Raw genomic sequence first — 19,651 nt, 5'->3', positions numbered from 1 at the left:
TGTAATGTCCAGACTCCCAGTGGTAGCTGACATACAATGGCAGCTTTCCAACATGCTTGCTTATCCATTTTGCAGGTGTAGCAATGATGCAAATAGTCAGCTGCCCGTATGTAAAGACAGTCGCTACCACCAAGACCGGTAATTTTCAAAACCATCTTAGTTCGTTTTGTCTGTAAGTTGGCATGGTAGTGAATGTTGTTGTTTCTTTTATTTATTTATTTGCTTCCCCAAATGAATGACTCTATATACTTTATTTTCAGATCCAATATAAATGCAAATATCACATTTGGCCAGGAAATAACTTTCCAAATTAACTGTTAGTGTTAGCTTATATAATACAAAAAAAATCCAGTACAGTTTTTGTAATCATTGAGTTTTGTAATAATTGTGAACCTCCTCATGCCCATACTTCTTAGTTACGATTTTCTTGTGTGTGGATTTTTGTTTTTCCTACTTCCACATGTATAGTGACATGACTGTGCTCGCATGTTGGTGTGCGTGTATGTGTTGTAGTATTAATTTTCATTTTTAAAACTACTTTTAAAAGTCATTTACTGAAGTGATTTTATTACAATATATATTGTGTACTTTTTGCTTATTTTAAAAGTAAACCTTTTGATGTAAATGTTAAAAGCTCAAAATTGTGATCTTATGATGCTAGTCCTAGTTACTGGAAAGCTAATTTGGTTTTTTTTAGAAGTTATCATTCAGAATATATTCAGTATATCCATTTCATTGGAATGACCAGGGAAATAGTAACGTAGCATTCTAGCTTTTTTATCATTGGATATTTACTTGATGTTTTGCTTTAGGGTGTGAAATAATGTGATTTTTTTTTTTGCAATCAACCTTCACTACTAAACAAAAACATGACACAATCTGAAGTAAGTTTGTTTCCCACCAGTTTTATCCAAGGCTCTGAATAATGAATTAAAACCTTTTTTAAAAAACCAAGATTTAAGATTTTTGCAATAATTTTGTTCTATATTATATTGTATGGCTACTTCAGGCCAATTTTTCTGTTTGTTGTTTTTGTTTTTAAGTGCATTAGAATTATTTTTAAAATGGCAGTGGGATTATGCAGTGGAGTAGATTGTTTTAAAAACAATTACTTGCTGTGGAGAACTAATAGACTTTTTTTCTATGTAATACTTAAAATCTTGAAGTATTACAAGAAAAAAAATCTAAAAACTAACAAACTTTGTGCTATGCAGAATTACACACTACTCCTAAATTAAAAGCTGTCTAATTTGGCTGGTAATACAGGCCCTACTGATTGTAAGACATGAGACGTTTGTTTAATAACAGTGAATTCCTTTCCAATTTCAGTTTAAAAACAAATTTTATTTGTGTAAGTTGATTATTTGTAAACTAAGTCATTAAAGTGGTAGGTTGTGGTTCTTAGGTACATCCTTGTTACTTACTGGATTTTTGTCTGTTTGTTTGTTTCTTGTTTGTTTATTTACATAGGTGTCTTGCCAGGAATGGCCCCTCCCATTGTACCTATGATCCATCCTCAAGTTGCTATTGCTGCTTCCCCTGCTACGTTGGCTGGAGCAACAGCAGTGTCTGAGTGGACAGAGTACAAAACAGCAGATGGAAAGACTTATTATTATAACAATAGGACTTTGGAGTCAACATGGGAAAAACCTCAAGAACTGAAAGAAAAAGGTGCATTTGTTTGTTTTGTTTTGTTCTTTTTTTTTTTTTTAGCGCATCTGTATACTAGGTAAAATTACTTAAATGGTTAATGATTGTGTTTGAAAATATGGACAAGAATTATTCTAACACTTTTTCTCCCTTAAGTATATTTTGATATCCTCATTATAAATATCCATTTGAGTTGATTATGAGTCTGAAAATTGTAGCTTCTTTATTTTGCAAGATATGATAAGTGTATCTGGTTCTAAAGTTGCTTCCAAAACCTGTGGCACTTAAATGCATGTATTTCTTCTCCAGTAGAAAATAAGTACTTATACTCACATGCTTGAGAAGATTTCCATTGCAGAAGGATAGAAAGTGGGGGGAAAATGCAATTCTTCTTAAAATCTCTGTAAACAAAGAAGGAATGAAGACCTCTGAAATCCTAAAGTTTAGAAGTTGAAAAGCTAAGTGTATAACAGTTTTGGAATATGAGAAAAAGTAAGTTGCCCCCTCCCCCATTATATTCTGTGACTTGTTTATTTGCATCCACATTATTATCAACGGATATCACTTTGAACAGAAATTGTTCTTGTTTTAGAAATAAGAGTGAAGGGGGCAAAAATCCTGTGAGCTTTATTCTGTTTATAAAATGTTTTAGGAAAACAAATCCAGTCAGACCCAATAGAACTTCCTTTCATTGTCTACTGATTTTTTTCAGCAATTGCAGGAAATCTTACTTTAGCCATATTCAAAACATTATATAGTTAACTATTTTAAATGATGGATTCCTATCTTTCTAAGAATTCTGATTTAAATAACAGGATTTCTTTTTACTGAAGTGAAAGCCTCTAAGATAGGAAATACTGATCTTGCTGAGTAAAGAAGTATTTTTATTCGTTATATAAAATCTTTTTTTTTAATGGGCACAGAGCAATCCTCAGTTTATTTTCAACGAATTTTCTGACTTTTTGTCAATGGTGGTTGATATCTGAAGGTAATCTTCAGTTTTGCACCCAAATTAATTTCTAGAAAATGTTTCTTAGTAGTTTTGGAATCCTTACACAAATCTAGCCCTGACTGTACTCATTATTAACTGCTTTTTACATGACTTGAGTTAATTTAATTCTTTTCAGTTTTTTCCTACCTTTGGTACCTGATTTAAACTTTAGTTTAAATCAGCTTCTTAGTTTTCTAAACATTCATCTCATAGACTTCTTTGTAGTCAGATGCTTGCTTCCAAAAAGAGGTGTCAGTTGAATTGATTATCTGACCGTAAGTTTTAACAAATACTGTTTATGAAAGACAATTTGAAATCAAAGGAAATTTTTGGCACTCTGATGTGGAAGAGCGCTGTCAATGGTGTGTATATCATAGAGCAGCTAGCCACATAGTTGAAGGACTCTAGGCATCTTTTCTTCCCTTTTTACGTATATGTTGAATGTGTTTCCAATTAAGCATCAATTTCGTAAGATGTATTTAAAAAGAAAAAGTATTTTTAGTTGCCTTGCTGAAACCCCAGTATCTCTTATTAAAATAAATATTGAAGCTTAGAGTTTTAAGACTTAAAGGTTAATGTTGCTAACCCTAGTGGTTTTTTGACTATTTCTGTTGATACACTTTAGCAAACTCTTAAAGAGGCTACCTTACAAGATTTCTGTTTCCAAAATGAATAATCTTACCACAGGAGATAATCTGGTCTTTATAAACAGACAAGATAAAGCCAAGAAGGATGAAAAGTGGTGGAAAAAAAAGTTGTGCTTGTAAAATGATAATTAAAAACCAAATCTGTTAAAGTTCAATAGTGATTTGAATTATTTCAGGGATAATATTAAGGAAAATTATTTTCTTATATAGAAAAAATGGAAGAGAAGATTAAAGAGCCGATTAAAGAACCTACGGAGGAGCCTTTACCAATGGAGACAGAAGAAGAAGAGCCAAAAGAAGAACCTATAAAAGAACTTATAAAGGAGGTAAAAGACCTTGCAACCAAATAGTCAGTATCGCCATTTTGAATCCTACATCCTACAGGTGTGGATGCATCTGTAGACCAGGCATATTGACAGGAGACCATGGTTAGTAATTTGAGTTCTTAAATTCCTGGGGTGATTTTGAAAGCCTTCCTTTTTGGCCTCATAGCTTTTATATATTTTTTATTACTTTTTTTTTTTTTAACTTAAGAAAAAATCATCTTGAAAAGAAAAATACAGAACATGTGAGTTATGTTATGGAATTCATAAGAACGTAGAAAAATAGTTAGCTAGTTAAATAAATTAACATTATCTCCCTTACCTTAATTTGTTCCAAGGAATTTAACTTGTCCTGAATGTTTGAAATACTAAAATAGATTTTAAAAATTTCTTTATTTTGAAAAACAATTTTTTTTTAATTTTTTTTTTGAAATTTTGAAGCAAAATTCACACTTTCTCCATGTGGTACAACTAGTAAGTTTAGTTTGTTAGGAACACTCGTCCTAGAAAATAACTGCAGTGTTACAGCACATTTTTGAGCTCTTAACATTGCAATAAACAAAATCATTTTTTCTAGTAAGTTACTCTGTCATGCTGAGAAAGCATAGTTCTTGAAGACGTTAAAGTGTTTGAATGAAAATAACTTTTATACTGTTTTCTGTGAACCTCAATATAGATTAGTAAGCAAAAATGCAGTATTCAGTTGCTTTTTACTACCACTTTGCTGTGTTTACTTTTGAGGTAATTGCTATTTCTTTTGTTATCTTGCTTTTTTTCTGTTACAAAGGTTATTGCATACTTTTGACTGTTTCATACTCCATGTCTCATTTTCAAGTAAATGATTTTTTAGAATTAAAAAAAAAAAAAAGTGTGGAAAAACTACACTATTGTCCCTGCATTTAGACATCAAGGATTCATGTAGATCCAGGAAAGCATTTAAATAAGGTTCCATTGCAGTCAAAATTAAGCAAACACTTGGAGATTTTCTGAATTGAGGTTTTAAATAGAGATTACTGTCTGAGATGAAATTCTAATGCTGCTCTTTAAGTGTGGATGAAGCATAATTGTGAGCTGCTTATTATCATTGTTTCAAAATGCATTTACTTGTTTAAAGCAAATTTATTACCTTACTATAAACTAAAAATTGGCCAGTTATCATTGCCTGAATCTTGTAACTTGTTTTTTTCCCTCGAGGAACCGAAGGAGGAAGAAATGACTGAAGAAGAAAAAGCAGCTCAGAAAGCCAAACCTGTTGCAACCACTCCTATTCCAGGAACCCCATGGTAGGTTATGACTTTCCCCAGGGTCCTGAGGAGTTGAAACATAATTTCATATTGCCACAAGGAAAGTGTTTGGATAGTTAGAAAAGGTGATAGTATATGCATATCCTATTCTTATTACACTTCTCTCTCAAATAAGTTATGTTAGAGTCCTGCAGCCAACACTGTTGGCACTGCAGTAGTACTTAGTGTTGAGTGGTGTGTATTGTATAGTCCATTTCAACCCCACACTAGTTGCAGTACTGAGATATGTTGTCAGATTGATTCTGTGTCTCAGCCTCCTTCATCTGCTACTCATTTCTCCTAGTCTGGTATGATATACTGGCCAAAAAAAATCTTGAACTTCTGTAAGTTCTGTCCTTAAGCCTTGGGAAAAGAATATATTTTTTTTTTTTGCGGGGGAGGAATTGCTACTCATAAATAGCCCTTGGTGTATGATGTCTTGAAGAGGTTACCCTTCCTGTAATGTATGTTTTTTTAAAAATAAAAATCGTAGTGTGTCTAGCTGACCAAGATAAAGACCTTCATGATAAGGGTAGGGTGGGGCCGGGGGGGTGTTGTGTGTTTTGTTCTCGTTGATCCAGTTTAACCATGATATTTTGAAGGGGTTGAAGAGATTGGGTATACTTTATCCCAAAATCTAATTCAGCTATCTAAAACAAGTATTTTTTTAGAGAAGAATTTTATCACATCTCGTGATAGAAAAGCACTAGTAAAATCAAATTTAAAAGCTGTTAGCAGAGAAAAACCATAATTCAGTATTTCTTGTGGACACTAGAAATATTTGATAGTTGGGCATTAAGTACAACCTGAATCTGACCGTGACCATAATGCTTTTATTCAATAGCAAGTGATCTTGTTGGGAGGATAAGATCAATTCCTTTCTCAAATGGAGTTGCAGTGTATTTTCTCTATGTAAGTTAAAAACTATGGTTTATGGTCAATCCAAACACAATTTAAATACAGGGTTTGTCCCCACCAAACTTCTGTGGCACTAGATGCCTCTAACCTCTTGTTTTCATAGAAGTTCCTTTTGTAGTATTTCACATGTTGCTGTCTAGTGCTGTTCATAGTTCTCTGTAACAGCAGCTGCACAATGAAAATGTACTAGCCATTGAATGCTCTTTCTTATCCAGCAAAGTTATTGTAGTCACTATTCACATGAAAGCAATTTAAAGGTTTTTTTTAATATGTATTTTTCTATTGTTTGGGGAAAAACATCAGAAATATTGGAACTGGGGAACAGTTTACTTATAAGTAAACTAATACTATATCTTTGCATGTGTGGAACATTACTTTTCAGTGTCCAGAATATGCAAGCATGGATAATGTCTGTGTCAACCTTCCCTCCCAATAACTTTGAATTTACTGAAATGTGATGGACAAATGCATATTGACATATTCTGTGCAAATGGTCGCTAGGAGAGAAGCATACAAACTAGGATCCGTTCATCCTTCCCATATTTCCTTTACTTCACTCCAATATCGTGTGGTAAAGACTTCTGTACTGGTTATGTTGGTGCTAATTGAACAGACAGCATGTTACTGAGTAGCTAGTCACTGTATGTGTAGTTTAGACTGAGTTTTCATGCCTGCAGGTCATGATTCATGGATCCAAAAAGGAAGACTGGGATATTTCAGAAAGGAGAGAGAGGAGTACTGTGAACATGCAGGCATGTTGTACACAGTATATTTAAGGAAAAAAAAAAAAAAAAAAACGTATTTTGATAATTCAGCTACTCATGAAACAACTTGTTTCAATACATGCTGCAGAAGCTGGTTTCAGACTTCAACTGAAGATTCAATTTGCTCAAGACTTAATGGAATATTTAATTCTACCAAGCTGCAGTCTTTGTATAATGTCTTTGTGTAAGACAACTATTTGTAATAAGTCTTTGAATAATGTCTACTTGCAGTTCTTCTTTCTGTAGATGCACATTCAGTGACTTACAAAAGAAATCTGAATTCTCCAATATTAAATTTTTTTGTCTTATTCTTACTGATTTCAGGCTTTGCATGCGGTAATAGGTATAAAAAAGGAATAAAAACAAAACTAAACAAGATTTTCTGTTTGTCTGTTAAATATTTAGGTGTGTGGTGTGGACCGGTGATGAGCGTGTTTTCTTCTACAACCCTACCACTCGTCTTTCTATGTGGGACCGACCAGATGACCTAATTGGAAGAGCTGATGTGGACAAAATTATTCAAGAACCTCCTCACAAAAAAGGAATGGAAGAAGGAAAAAAATTTAGTAAGAGCAATATTATTGCCACCTTCTAAAATCTGAATATAATTTATCTCTTTTATGTTGATTTCTAAAACTAGTAACATCTAAAAACTGAGAAAACTAAGTCAATAGGATCTAATCATGAAGTATGAGTGGGCACTTACAGAAGAGGATTTAATTTACAAAACATGGACTAGTATACAGTTTCAAATGATTTCTTTTTTTGGCAACTGTTGTTAAGAGGCTGCTGAGAATGAAACTTTTTTCTGGCGTGATTTCTAATAAATGATACTAGTGGCATGTGGGCTTGTTAGCTGGAGGAGAGCAAAGCGTAAGTAGGTAATTGCTTCATTAGGACATTTAGGCTGATGGAGCTTTTTCTTGGAAATAAGAGGTCAGTGTTTGTCACTTTAAATATACAGCTGGCTAGTAGTCCATTAGTTCTGCCACCAAATTCTGATTGTATTTTTCTGAAAGTGACTGAAGAGCGCATGTCATACTTCATCAGAATGCATTAATATTGCAAGTTGTCTATCCTCTGCTTTTGCAGGAGACTTCAGATGTAAGTTACAAACTTATCATAAATGTAGAATTGAAATACTAATGAAATCTATTTTACAGTTAGAGAAGAGCATGAATCTACAGAAGAAGCAAATGAAGATGAACCTATTAAAATTAAAAAGCGCAAGTAAGTTTTTTTTTTTTTTTTTTTCCCCTTTTTTTTTTCCCCCAATACTAAGTGATTTGCGTAAACTAAATTTTTGTAGGAGCAGTGCCTATACTGTTGTGTTCAGCAGGGCAATAACAGGAACAAGATTGACAAACGCTTTGTCACCTTCCTGCTATTTCACATTGGCAACTGAAGTATTTTATATCCTCTTTAGAGAGGATTGAAATTCATATGTAGAGGAACTAACATCAGCTTTGGAAATCATTAGAAACTGAAATAAGTAGCAAAAGTTAGCTGTTCACCTCAAGGAATGTTTTGAGTTTACCTTGAATAGTTTCCTTACAATACTTGCTGTTTTAGTTCTGTCAACATGTTTTGTTGGCAAAAAGTTCAACCATCTAGATTTTCATATCAATTATTCTGTGAAAGGCTTGAGCTTACTCTGTTACAAAAGGATTATGAATTTTGTTTAATTCTTTTCATATGTTTTGCCTATTGAAAGTGATATGTGTCACTTAACTATGAGTTACTTAAACCTATTCCTTAAAAAGTAGATTCACTATTTTGTTACCGTGTGTCTTTAGGTGTGATTTTCAAGTTGTTTGTAATTAGGACTTTGGGAGTTTATGTTTGGGGCTAAGCTTGTTTACTCTTAGTAAATATAATTAGCAAACAAATTTTCACATGAAAACAGTTTTTCAGAAATGTGTTCATAGAAAAAAATATTGTGTTCTGACATTTTCTGCTATGATGGTTGTTCTCAGTTTGAGCCAACTTCTTCGTCATGGCCTCATCTTAAACAAAAGATAAGACAGTAAGCGTGAGTAATGCATAATCCACTGCATATCTGACAAGACCTTTGAATACAAAGATGTTAGGCTTTTTGACTCATTTGTTAGCACTGAAGTTAAGAATATTTTTAATAGCTGTTAGAGCTGTTTCAGCTCGAAAACATTCTTAGGCAAGAAACAGTTTTTGACTTGTAAACCTTCACTTTTGAATTAACCTAATACATCCATTCTGTTCTGATGTCATTCAGTTTCTAACTTGCAGGGTAGATCCATGGCTTCTCAAGTTATACTGTATGTTTAATTTTTTCTAGGAAAGATGATAACAAAGATATTGATTCAGAGAAGGAGGCTGCTATGGAAGCTGAAATTAAAGCTGCTCGAGAGAGAGCAATTGTCCCTCTGGAGGCTCGGATGAAACAGTTCAAGGACATGCTTCTAGAAAGAGGGGTCAGAGAAAGAAGTGTGTGTGTGAGAGAGAAGGGAGAGGGGAAGAGACAGAGGTGTTCGGGTAGAGGTCTTAATTCTTGGTTAACTCAGAATCTGCAGTACTTACAATCTCATCCTTTTTCTAATTAATGAATGAATTTTGTAACAATCTCATATTTCAGAAAAGGTTACAATTATAAATCTGATTTCTGATTAATTGAAATTAAACAGTATCAAGACAAATTATTTTTTCCAAGTAAATACCTAGTTGAAAGCTGCCATTGAAAATAAATAGAAACTGGACACACAACTGATGTTTCTGAAAACACTCTAATGTGATAGAACCAGTAAATTCCACTGTAGTCTGTATATCCTTATAGGAATATTCTTAAATGAGAGACTGTTTTTAGTTAACTGGTTTTGAAGTCTACTCGATACTTGCTTTGAATTGGGCTATTGAGTATAAATTTATATAATAACTATGAAAAATAGCAGTGGTTCTAGCTACCTATACAGCTTTTATTTGATTCCAGATTAACTGAATTTTATGGGATAGTTTTAATGAAGCTTATTTAAGATGACCTTGGACATATTTCAATGCAGAGATTTGTTTCATAACGGAATTCTTGTCTAAGCTCGTAACATTTAGAAAAGGCATAGAGCAGATATGGGATATAAGAACACAGAATGTCAAGGCTTTCTTGTGATGTAATGGTTTTTTTTTTTTAAAATGTCACACAGTGGTAGTTATTTTAATGAGAGTAATTAGGTATGTGTTATTATTCAGAAAATTTCAGAGCCAATTAGTGTTGCAACTTGCTATGCCAGCTTCCCACTGCTCATCATCTATTAGTGATAAAAACTTAAGAATAGATTTGTCCCCTTTTTCATCAGATGTCCTGTAGTTTTTAAGCAAGACTGCATGACTTCTGTATATTTAAGGAAACTTAATTATTGTCAAAAATTTGACTTTTTCTTTTTTTAATTAAAGGTCTCTGCTTTTTCAACATGGGAGAAAGAGCTACACAAGATAGTTTTTGATCCTCGTTACTTACTTCTCAATCCGAAAGAAAGAAAACAGGTAAAGGAGAAGTCAAATTCACTTCTATTCTAGGCAGAGCTCCTACAAGCTTTACCAAAATCCTCAGTCCAGTATTTTTTTTTTCCTATTAATCTTAAGTGGTGAATGTTGCAAGGGATTTTGGTTATAGTTAGGGTTTGTCTGGAAACAGGAAAACACAGCAAGAAGAAAAATGAATTGTTAGCTTTATCTGTTTTTATTTTTCTGACTGTTGTAAGATCTGATATTTTAATGTAGTGAAGAGTATATGCATGCAGAGAGCTCACAAAAACGTGATGAAATAGGGAGGATCTCCAGTATCCTGAAAACATTAGCATAATGAATATTCTTAAAAATGTGGAAAATAAAAAACATAAATCACATTTTTATTGTTAAGCAGATTCTCACTCTAGAAGCCTTTTTTGTCTTACAGTTATAGGGAAATGAAGAGCCTCAGGCATACAGGAAGTGTCTGCTTTACTAAACATATGACCCAGAAAAATGTTAACATCATGTGAATGTGTAAGAAAATTCTTTACAGGTCTCAGATTACATGCATAAGTGTGGTATGCCGTATATTTAGGAGAATGGAGGAATTTGCACATTGAAATATAAGCAGTTTCCTAACTCTGCTTTCTACCTGTCTGTGTCTGTATTTGTGATGAAAGAAAGGGAAATAGCAAAAAAAAAAAAAAATAAAAATAAAATAAAAAGAAATCAGATTTTTCTCTCTCCTTTCGTAGAACTTACATGACTTCAGGTTTGTATTTTTATGTGAAAGTGACTGGTGTTTCTGTAGGTGTTTGATCAGTATGTGAAAACCAGAGCAGAAGAGGAGCGCAAGGAGAAGAAAAACAAAATAATGCAGGCCAAGGAGGATTTCAAGAAAATGATGGAAGAAGCAAAGATTAATCCAAGGTAGGAGCTTCTTTCTCATTCATATACATTAACTTTATTAAAACAAAGTATGTTGGTTGGTATTAGATAGGTTAACCCTTCAATACTTACCTCTTTCGAACTTGCCAAAGAGAAAAAAAAAAAGTGATCAGATATTATTGAAATCTCCCTTTGCCTGCTTCTACTTACCTAATGCATAATATAAACCCATATAATAATAAAACTTTCTCTTTGTTATGTTTTATGTATTTTAAGTCATTTTGAAGGAATCTCCGGTGTGTTGTCTGTATTGTGAAAAAGGCCTCATGCACCACTGCAAGATTTCTTTAATAACCTTGTTTCTCCTTAAGAATATTACTAGTCTGTGAGAAATACTAGAGGGGTGAGTTCTTTGTAAGAAAATATCAGTTTGTGGGCCTTGGGTGCATTTTTCTGGTTAAAGAGTATGTTGATGATAGTATTATAGAATGTTCTAGTTGTTTTAATATACAAATTATTGCATACCTTTCACATCCAGATGTAAATGCAGTGATAATAGCATAATGATGATAGTAAATGTATTAACATTCTAGATTTTATTGCTAGAATTTTGTTTCACAGCTTTCTTACATGCAATTCATGAAATATGTTCTTGTGTTACCAGAAGAGCTCTAAAGCATTCTTTTTCAGCATCTCTTGGTTTTTCAGGTGTCAACTATTTATGGTGAAATAACAGCTCCTTTGGTTTGCTTCAGCTTGATTTTTTTTCAGTGGCATATGTTGGAAATCAGATGGAATACAGTGTTTTGCTAACCTTTAAATTACTTTAAATCTGTTTAAATCTTTAAATCTATCTTTTATTTAAAACACTTATCTGCTCATTTAATGAGGGTAGACTTTTGGGGGTAGTAATTTTGACAGTTGTCTGAGAAGAATGGAGGCATGGAGGTGTTTTAAGAAAAAAATAAATCAATGACAAGTTTAACATCATTCAGAGACTGAGGAAACTAAAGCTATCTCCGGTGTGTCATATTGGGGCTAATTATTACCTAATTAAGGGGGGGGAGGAGGAAGGGAAGAGAATTCCAGTTGAAAGACAGTCTTGTTTAATCCTATCCTTTGTCTTCTGGTTTCAGTGTTTGTCTAAAGATATTGCTGTACTTCTGTGAGTGTCAGACTACTTTTTTTAAACATCCATCCAAACATGCTCGAGAGTTTGTTCCACTTTACTTAAACAGCTCTTGTTCTTCAAGAAGCTGTACGTTCACTTTCTGGTCTTTTTGAATAAGCTACCAAATTCTCTTCTTGTTTCAATTTACCCTACAGCAACAGTAGGCTGGATTTTCCAAGTGTAATTATTTCCATGCTGTGATGAAAACATCCGTAAGATTACAAGTGTGTCTCTATTCTTGGAACTTGGATTTTTATCAGAACTTGGAAAAAGCACAGTGGGGAGGGGGGTTGGGTGGACTTTTTTTTTCCCCCCCAGCCTCGAGGTAAGTGGCAGAACTGTACCTACTGCACATCTGAAATCGGAATCTGTTCCAGGAGGTGAGACACCTGTCAGGAAGACGCTACAAGTAAAATAGATTGAAATTCTGGTACTGTGCATAGTGCTTAAAGTATTTTAACTCCTTGTGATTAAGATTAGACTATACAATGTTCACTGTAGGAGGAAAATTTCATTTAGCTAGCATTTTGGTGTTAAAAATGACGAACACCAAAATGATGATTTTCTTGGTGCTCTCATAGCATAGTTTGGCTGCAAGAGAATGCACGTGAAATTATGGATTTCACAGCTGTGAAATACCTGGACAGACTGGTGGCTGAACTTCTAGCCCACAAGAAAATTTTTGTAGACAATTAAGTTTGTTCATTTCTTTTCCTTGGTTGTACTGTAATCTCTTATCCTAAACCTGCGCATCCTGCAGATAGCTATGAAAAAACTTTGTCTCTAACAATACTTTTTGTATGTCTGCCTAAACCTGACTCTCTTCTATAGTTCATTGATCGAGCATCTCTATACTGAGAACATGGGGTGGATTTTTTTTGTTGTTCTGTTTTTTTTTCCAATTGTTCTCTGGCACATATTTTAGCAGAAGCAATATTTCTCTGCTGAACCTGCTTCCCAGCAAAGACAGCTCTGCCAAATTAGTTCACTTGCCATTTTGTTGCAGAACTACTTTTAGTGAATTTGCAGCCAAGCATGCTAAAGACTCGAGATTCAAGGCAATTGAAAAGATGAAAGATCGAGAGGCCTTGTTTAATGAATTTATCACAGCGGCAAGAAAGAAGGAAAAAGAAGATTCGAAGACCAGAGGTGAGAAGGTAAGGTGATTTTTAGTTCCAGCAGTATGAATGGTGTGAGCCTGAGTGAAATAGGACAAAGCTAGTACTTCTTTTCTGTATGCCTTTCCTTTTCATTAATGTTTTGCAATGTAAATGCTTCACAGATTTTTCTTTGGTCTTTCTAAACTAATGATTTTAAGTTTGCAGGTATGCTGGCCAGCTGTTAGAGAGTAGAGAATTGAAGTTACTTAAATTTGTGAAACTGAGTTTACTTAAAGAGTTGATTTTAATATAGTCTTTATAAACAAGCAAGGTTATATTCTTTACTGAATGATGACTAGTTTTTGTTTTTTGTTTTGTTTTTTGAAAAAGTGATATTATTTTGAAGCATTAAAAAGAAAATGATACTTGTCCTGTGTGGCTGGAAAACCCATGACTGGCCATTACCTCTCTGTCCTCTCAATGGAGGCAGTGAAATCTCAAAATTCTCTATGGGCTACTCCATTTAATTTTCAGACAGCTTCCATATCTTCTCTTTGCATCTAAAAGCTAGAACTTTAGTGACTTTTTAATCTTTCAGTAAACATATCCTATGTATAAACTGGTGGTTATTAGAATTAAAGGTCATCTATTAAAGATTAATGAATTCCAAATGTCATTTGACTATACTGTCAATAGTAGGGAGCAAGCTTTCACCACTAGGAAAGCAGACTACTATGGAAGTGGCATCAAATAATGTTACCATCAAAATGTGCAGCTGTTTACTTAAATGTCCCTGTGTGTTGTGCGAATGGAGAAAATACCTCTAAAGCGTAATCATTTTTGACATTTTAAAGTCTGCAATATTTACTCAGTTGTAAAAAGATAATGTAAATTTCACTTACTAAGAATCCTTACAGAAGAGAAAAATGCTGAATAGCACACTAGATTTGGGAACAACTTAGTTATTGAGTAAGTTTTGCATAATTCTTTTTAAAACTAGGTGCTCTGATCTTCTAACTTGATTCTGTATTCTCAATTTTTTTTGAATTTTGGCTTATTGCTGATATTTTCAATAAATGATTGTGCTTTATGGAGGAGAATTGATTTGCTTGAAAACTAACTAGACTTTTACATACGGTTTGAATTACAAATATGGAATTTAAAAGCATTCTTGCAAATTAAAAATAGTCTAGTTGAATGTAAATACTTGTTTTATTTTATTATTGCATGATTTTTCTAAAGTTGAAAAGTTAAAGAGAAATTGTTTGTTTGCTTTTGAAATAATGTTTTTTTTCTCCAAAAGCCTTTTGTAACCATTTTATGTATTCTGTTTTATAACAAGTGGATAGACTTTACAGTTATGTGCTGTGCGGCCTGTCAATCAGTTCAGTCTGACAGCTGTCAATCACTGACACGCAAATAATATGGGATTCCCTAGTGAGGAAAGAATTGGTATCTCTGTGTGGTGACTTTAGCCTCCCGCAGTTCCGGTACTTTACATTTTTTTAGTTTTTTTCCTTGTGAAGTGATGAGAGTTGTACCTACAATGTGTTAACTGAAAAAAAAAAAAAAAAAGCCTCTAAATACACCTGAAATATTTTCAGTCTTATTTTGTTTTTAAAAGTGCTTAAAAGATTTTAAAAAATAAAAAATAAACTAAGGCATTTAACCAGAAGCTTTCTCAGTCTGTTTTAAAAGCCTAAAATCTTTATTTAAGGAGGATCAACTTTACAGAAATCTTTAACGTAAGGGTTTTAAAAACATGCTTTATTTTTGCTTCATTGAGACACAACTTATTGGATGGTGATGGAACAGTTGGCTTTTCAAATGGTTAATTTTATTTGTTTGGTTATTTTTAGTGAGTAAATAGAATTCTAATTCTTCTCAGATCATGGAGATAAGCAAAGTATGTGTTCATCTGAAAACGTGGATATTTGGGAACTAACTATGAGCTGATAACTCGTAAAGTCGCTAATACACTTTTCCAGAACATGGTATTGTTCCATGTCCTCAGGATGAACAATACCAGCAGACAAGCACAAAAGCCCAACTTTATGTAGATTTACTAAAATGTTCAATTGCAAACACATTTTGTAACCCACTTTGCTGATTCCTGTCATCTGTTATCTATCCTGTGACAAGATTTCTTTATAGTAGTTCACTTACATAGTGTTTTCCTTGGCCAGGATAGTTACCGTGTTTAGTATATATTAAGGATATATATTAGATCTCTAACATCATAGAGCTGTAATCTTAAAAGATTATTCCCTGGCAAGCAGTTTTTGACTTATGTTTTGAAGTTCTTATCACTTTTTATTGAAGAAACTAATTGTAATACTTGTGTAATGTGCAATATAGTTGAAAGACACTTCTAACTGAACATAAACCCATGCTGTAAGAGTATTAAAGGTCTGAAAGTATTCATTTTTCTGAGGAGGGAATTGGCTATGTAATGCTAAATAAGTAATTAGTAAAACCACAGATGGCCAAGATGGTGTCTCTGCACTTCAGAGTAGCTGTTCAGTAGTGACGCAGCACTCAGCCTTTGAAAGAGGGAATGGGAAGGCTACTGTCAGTTTCTGTAGAAATACCTTCCTACATGCTGTATTCTTTTTGTTGGATTTGGGTTTTAGTTGCAGCTACTGCCAGAGTACTCCCAGCAGTGTCATAGGTACATATATTTTTTCAAAACCCTGTTTTTCCATGAAATATGTTTTAAAAGACATCTTGCATATCTGTATGCATATATGATTTTTACAGAGTGCTTCTCTTTAAACTTCAAGATACCCTTACTTTATAGACTTCTGTTGTAACTGGGAATTGTTTAATTTGTTTTAAACTAAAAATTTATAATGCCATGGCTTAGAAAGCTTCTTATTTTTGATACTGCATGCATGTTTTGAGATGTTTTGAAGCAACATTCTTAATCTTAAAATGAGTAAATGGTTTGCTTAGCATTTCGTTTACTTTCTTTAAGGAAAAATGATAGTACTATAGATGCAGAGTGACTTCTCCACTGGTACTAAGCGGTTATTTTCTAGTCTGTTTACTATCTTTCTGAGATAGTAAAGAAGAAGGTCGATAAAGCCTTTTACATTTATGTTTTAAATATTGTGAAGAGCTGAAATTATCAGTGGGTAAGCCTGCAGAATGTTGGTTCTAATCTTCATTTCATTCTTAATGTGCTGTAACCAAGCACATTGTTTTTAGAGACTCAGGGTATGACAATTTGCTGGGAAGCCAGAGTTTGATAGAGCTGTCCATCTGTTCACTTCCTTTATGAACCTCTATGTACTAGAGCTGAATTGTTTTTGATTTTTTTAACAACAGATGAGATGAATAGCAAAAATTGAATGTCTAGCCCTTCCCAGCTAAGTTTTCTTAGTAGTATGCTGCAATGAAGGATTTTGTTTTATAGGCCAGCAGGGTTTGGGATGCTATGAAGGCAGCATGCTTAACCCTGTTTGTGTCCCTAGGGTCATCACTGGGTTCTAGCCACTCAGCACATGAGGCTACCTACTCCCTTGCTTTTGTGCTTTAGAAAGATGGAGGCTCAAGTGCCAAACCAGACTTCTAAGGCATGAAGTGGTGGAAATAAAAAGGAAAAATACGTAGGACCTAAAGTGCTGACAGGAGCAAGGGAGATCTACTCCAGAAAAAGAAATGTAGTAACGACATAGTAGTTGCTCTTGCAACTGCTGAATCTGGGAGTTTTGATGAAAATGTCATGATGCTAGTTTTATCTCTAGATGAAAAACTGATACAGTTGATCTTCTACCAGCCCTTCACAGTGCTGTTATTATGGAGAGTGTTGGCATGCTATTTCTGCTTGAAAAAATAGACTAAAAAATTTCACTAAACTTTGCTTGTATATTTACATATCCATCTTAAATGTGATTACTTAATTACTGTATGTGGATAATTCTTCATTGGTTAGAGCCATCTTCTTAAGGCTTGGCTATTTGTTGACAGATCTGAGTTTTTAACCTCTGTTCATTGCATACTTGGAGGATGAATCCATAACAATCTTGATCTGGCTAGAGAACCATGTTTAAAATTATAGCTTCTGTTGTATGGATATGTGAAATGCTATGATGTAGAATTGGTAACTTTTTGCTTTGATACATAAAAGCTCAAAGAAGCTTAAACTGAAGTAAAATAAACTATGCTGATGAATCAGTAAATATAGTTCATCTCTGATTTAGCAGATCTTCCTAATGTGTCTGCTTTAGCAAAATTGTCCCAAAGAAAAATTGAATTTTAGACATGCTTATATCTAAATTCAGCGTTCTAGTGATTTTTTTTTCCCTGAGTTGTAATGTTATGTAGTAATAATATACTTCCCTCTGTTGGAGGTAAGTTGAGTTCTTTTTTTTTTCCTAAAAGTAAACTGCTAGATATCAAAGCCTTTCTCAAGTATTGTTGTCTGTCTTTCTGTTGTGTCTGTGAAATAGATCAAAATGGACTTCTTTGAACTCCTGGCTAATCACCACCTGGACAGTCAGTCTCGCTGGAGTAAAGTGAAGGACAAAGTAGAGACTGACCCTCGTTACAAAGCAGTGGATAGTTCTTCACAAAGGGAAGATCTTTTCAAACAGTACATTGAAAAAATAGCTAAGGTGTGTATGCAGCACATGGAAATACAACCTTGCACTTCCTGCTGTTTACATTTCTGTTAATGTATTAAGTAACTAAATAGAAGATAGATTAATATGTGCTCCAGTTCTTTACCAAAGAGAATACTATACCATAGCTATTTATAGATAGACCCTGGAAAGAAAGCTGAAAGCTTTAAGTGTTATCCCTCATACTTCTACTGGTGCAAATGTTTGTGGCATACATGTGCATGCATGCAAGCGTGTGTGCATGCACACACACACACAGGGGAATTTATCTAGTAGAGCAAGAGAGAGACTGGTGTAAAGCTACTGGCTATAAAACTTTGAAAAGTACAGACACTGTGCTGATTGCTTCCAGTCAGAATGGGCATTGGCTTCTTTGCTGTGATTTTAATTTCAGCTAGGCTTTTTTCAGGAATATAAATGGTTCATGTGCCGTTTCTTTTCTAGTTCTTCTGTCTCAAGGTAATATTCCTACCCTCCTCTTCCAAGGAATTAATGGTTGAAGTTAAAACTAGTCAAATGAATAATAAGGTACTGCAGAATTATTTAGTGTTTGTCAAGGCACACAAGGAACACGCTCCCAAGAAAATTGTTCTGCAATCAGCATTGTGACCAAAATTCGTTTTCCTCAGCGGAAACCCTATAATACTGCTAATACATATCTGTTAAAGCAGAGTGCATTTTCTTTAATCCATAGATCTTAAACCACTTTATAAAGAGGTTTGAGTCAAAGTATTTTATTCCAAAATGCCATTAGTTTGATACCATTTTAATCTTTTAATGTACTAACTGTCTAATGAAAGTTTGAAATATTTGGTCTTACTGTTTTTATTGAGAAAAGGTTATGTTCTTTTATTTCAGAATTTAGATTCTGAAAAAGAAAAGGAGCTAGAAAGACAAGCTCGCATCGAGGCAAGTTTGCGTGAACGAGAAAGGGAAGTTCAGAAAGCTCGTTCGGAACAAACAAAGGAAATTGATAGAGAACGTGAGCAGCACAAACGGGAAGAAGCTATCCAAAATTTCAAAGCGCTTCTGTCTGACATGGTAATACATGGATAGTTCTGTCCTGATTTCTTTGTTCTAGGAGCTTTTCAGTGTATTTTTTTTTTAATCGTTGACTATATAGGAGTTCTTTACCATTTGTATTTACATTTATATAGAAGAAATCACATCCCTTTCTCTTTTTCCCCATTGGGAGTTTCACCTTGATTGGAAGAAAATGCTTTACTTTCAGGGTTAGTGTTCTGCTATACTACTATAGTATGTCACTAGTAATGGTAGTGGTTTGATTTTGTTTGGTTTGATTGCTTTGTCATGCTACTGGAAATTTTCATATGCCCATTGAAAATTAGGTAAAGTTGAGCTTTTGGAATGTTTCACTAATTTAAGCTTTTTCAGTCTTCATCATGCTCCAAACGTAGTGTCTTCATCTTACCATTTCTCTGCTGTTCTGTTTACTTTGTTCCACTAGTTGGGGTAACCTGTGAGACAGTAGTTTTCCTGTATGGTGAATGCTGTATTAAGAGGGTTGGAGTAGCAAAATAAAGTTTGATTTGCATGTGTACTAGGCCTTTGCCTCCTAGAGTAAAATAAACAATCCATGCATGTTCCAAGCAGTCAGTTCCAGTAACAGAATGCAAAAGCTCTTTGAAGAATGCTCTTTGGATTAAAACCAAAGCATTGTGAAGCTCCCAGTGGCTCTTTATAAATAATTATCTCAGAGGCTGCCTTTCTAGACCGCTTATAGTATGTTATACATAGGGAGGAGGATACCAGATTTTATTTCTTTCTGTCTTTCCTTCTTTCTCTTTTTTTTT

General features: G+C 33.8%; 1 protein-coding gene across 4 annotated transcripts in view; it reads left to right on the top strand.

The window, feature by feature from the left end:
- TCERG1 (transcription elongation regulator 1) overlaps positions 1 to 19,651 on the top strand; it is a 35,898-nt gene that overhangs the window by 12,076 nt on the left and 4,171 nt on the right. For 2 of the 4 annotated variants that reach the window (XM_085312710.1, XM_085312711.1), the window contains 11 exons: positions 1,471 to 1,671; positions 3,499 to 3,614; positions 4,806 to 4,894; positions 6,982 to 7,142; positions 7,740 to 7,806; positions 8,891 to 9,026; positions 9,997 to 10,086; positions 10,865 to 10,983; positions 13,119 to 13,269; positions 17,667 to 17,831; positions 18,696 to 18,878. In XM_085312710.1, the coding sequence (XP_085168836.1) occupies positions 1,471 to 1,671; positions 3,499 to 3,614; positions 4,806 to 4,894; positions 6,982 to 7,142; positions 7,740 to 7,806; positions 8,891 to 9,026; positions 9,997 to 10,086; positions 10,865 to 10,983; positions 13,119 to 13,269; positions 17,667 to 17,831; positions 18,696 to 18,878 (1,478 nt within the window). Of the gene's footprint in view, positions 1 to 75; positions 139 to 1,470; positions 1,672 to 3,498; positions 3,615 to 4,805; positions 4,895 to 6,981; positions 7,143 to 7,739; positions 7,807 to 8,890; positions 9,027 to 9,996; positions 10,087 to 10,864; positions 10,984 to 13,118; positions 13,270 to 17,666; positions 17,832 to 18,695; positions 18,879 to 19,651 lie in introns of all 4 variants that reach the window. The other 2 variants (XM_085312709.1, XM_085312708.1) reach the window with 2 other exon arrangements.

The sequence above is a fragment of the Rhea americana genome, unplaced genomic scaffold (assembly GCF_003343005.1).
Source record: "Rhea americana isolate MKP2758 unplaced genomic scaffold, rheAme1 scaffold_37, whole genome shotgun sequence".
In the NCBI taxonomy this organism is placed as follows: domain Eukaryota; kingdom Metazoa; phylum Chordata; class Aves; order Rheiformes; family Rheidae; genus Rhea; species Rhea americana.
This window is presented reverse-complemented; position numbering and strand designations above follow the sequence as displayed.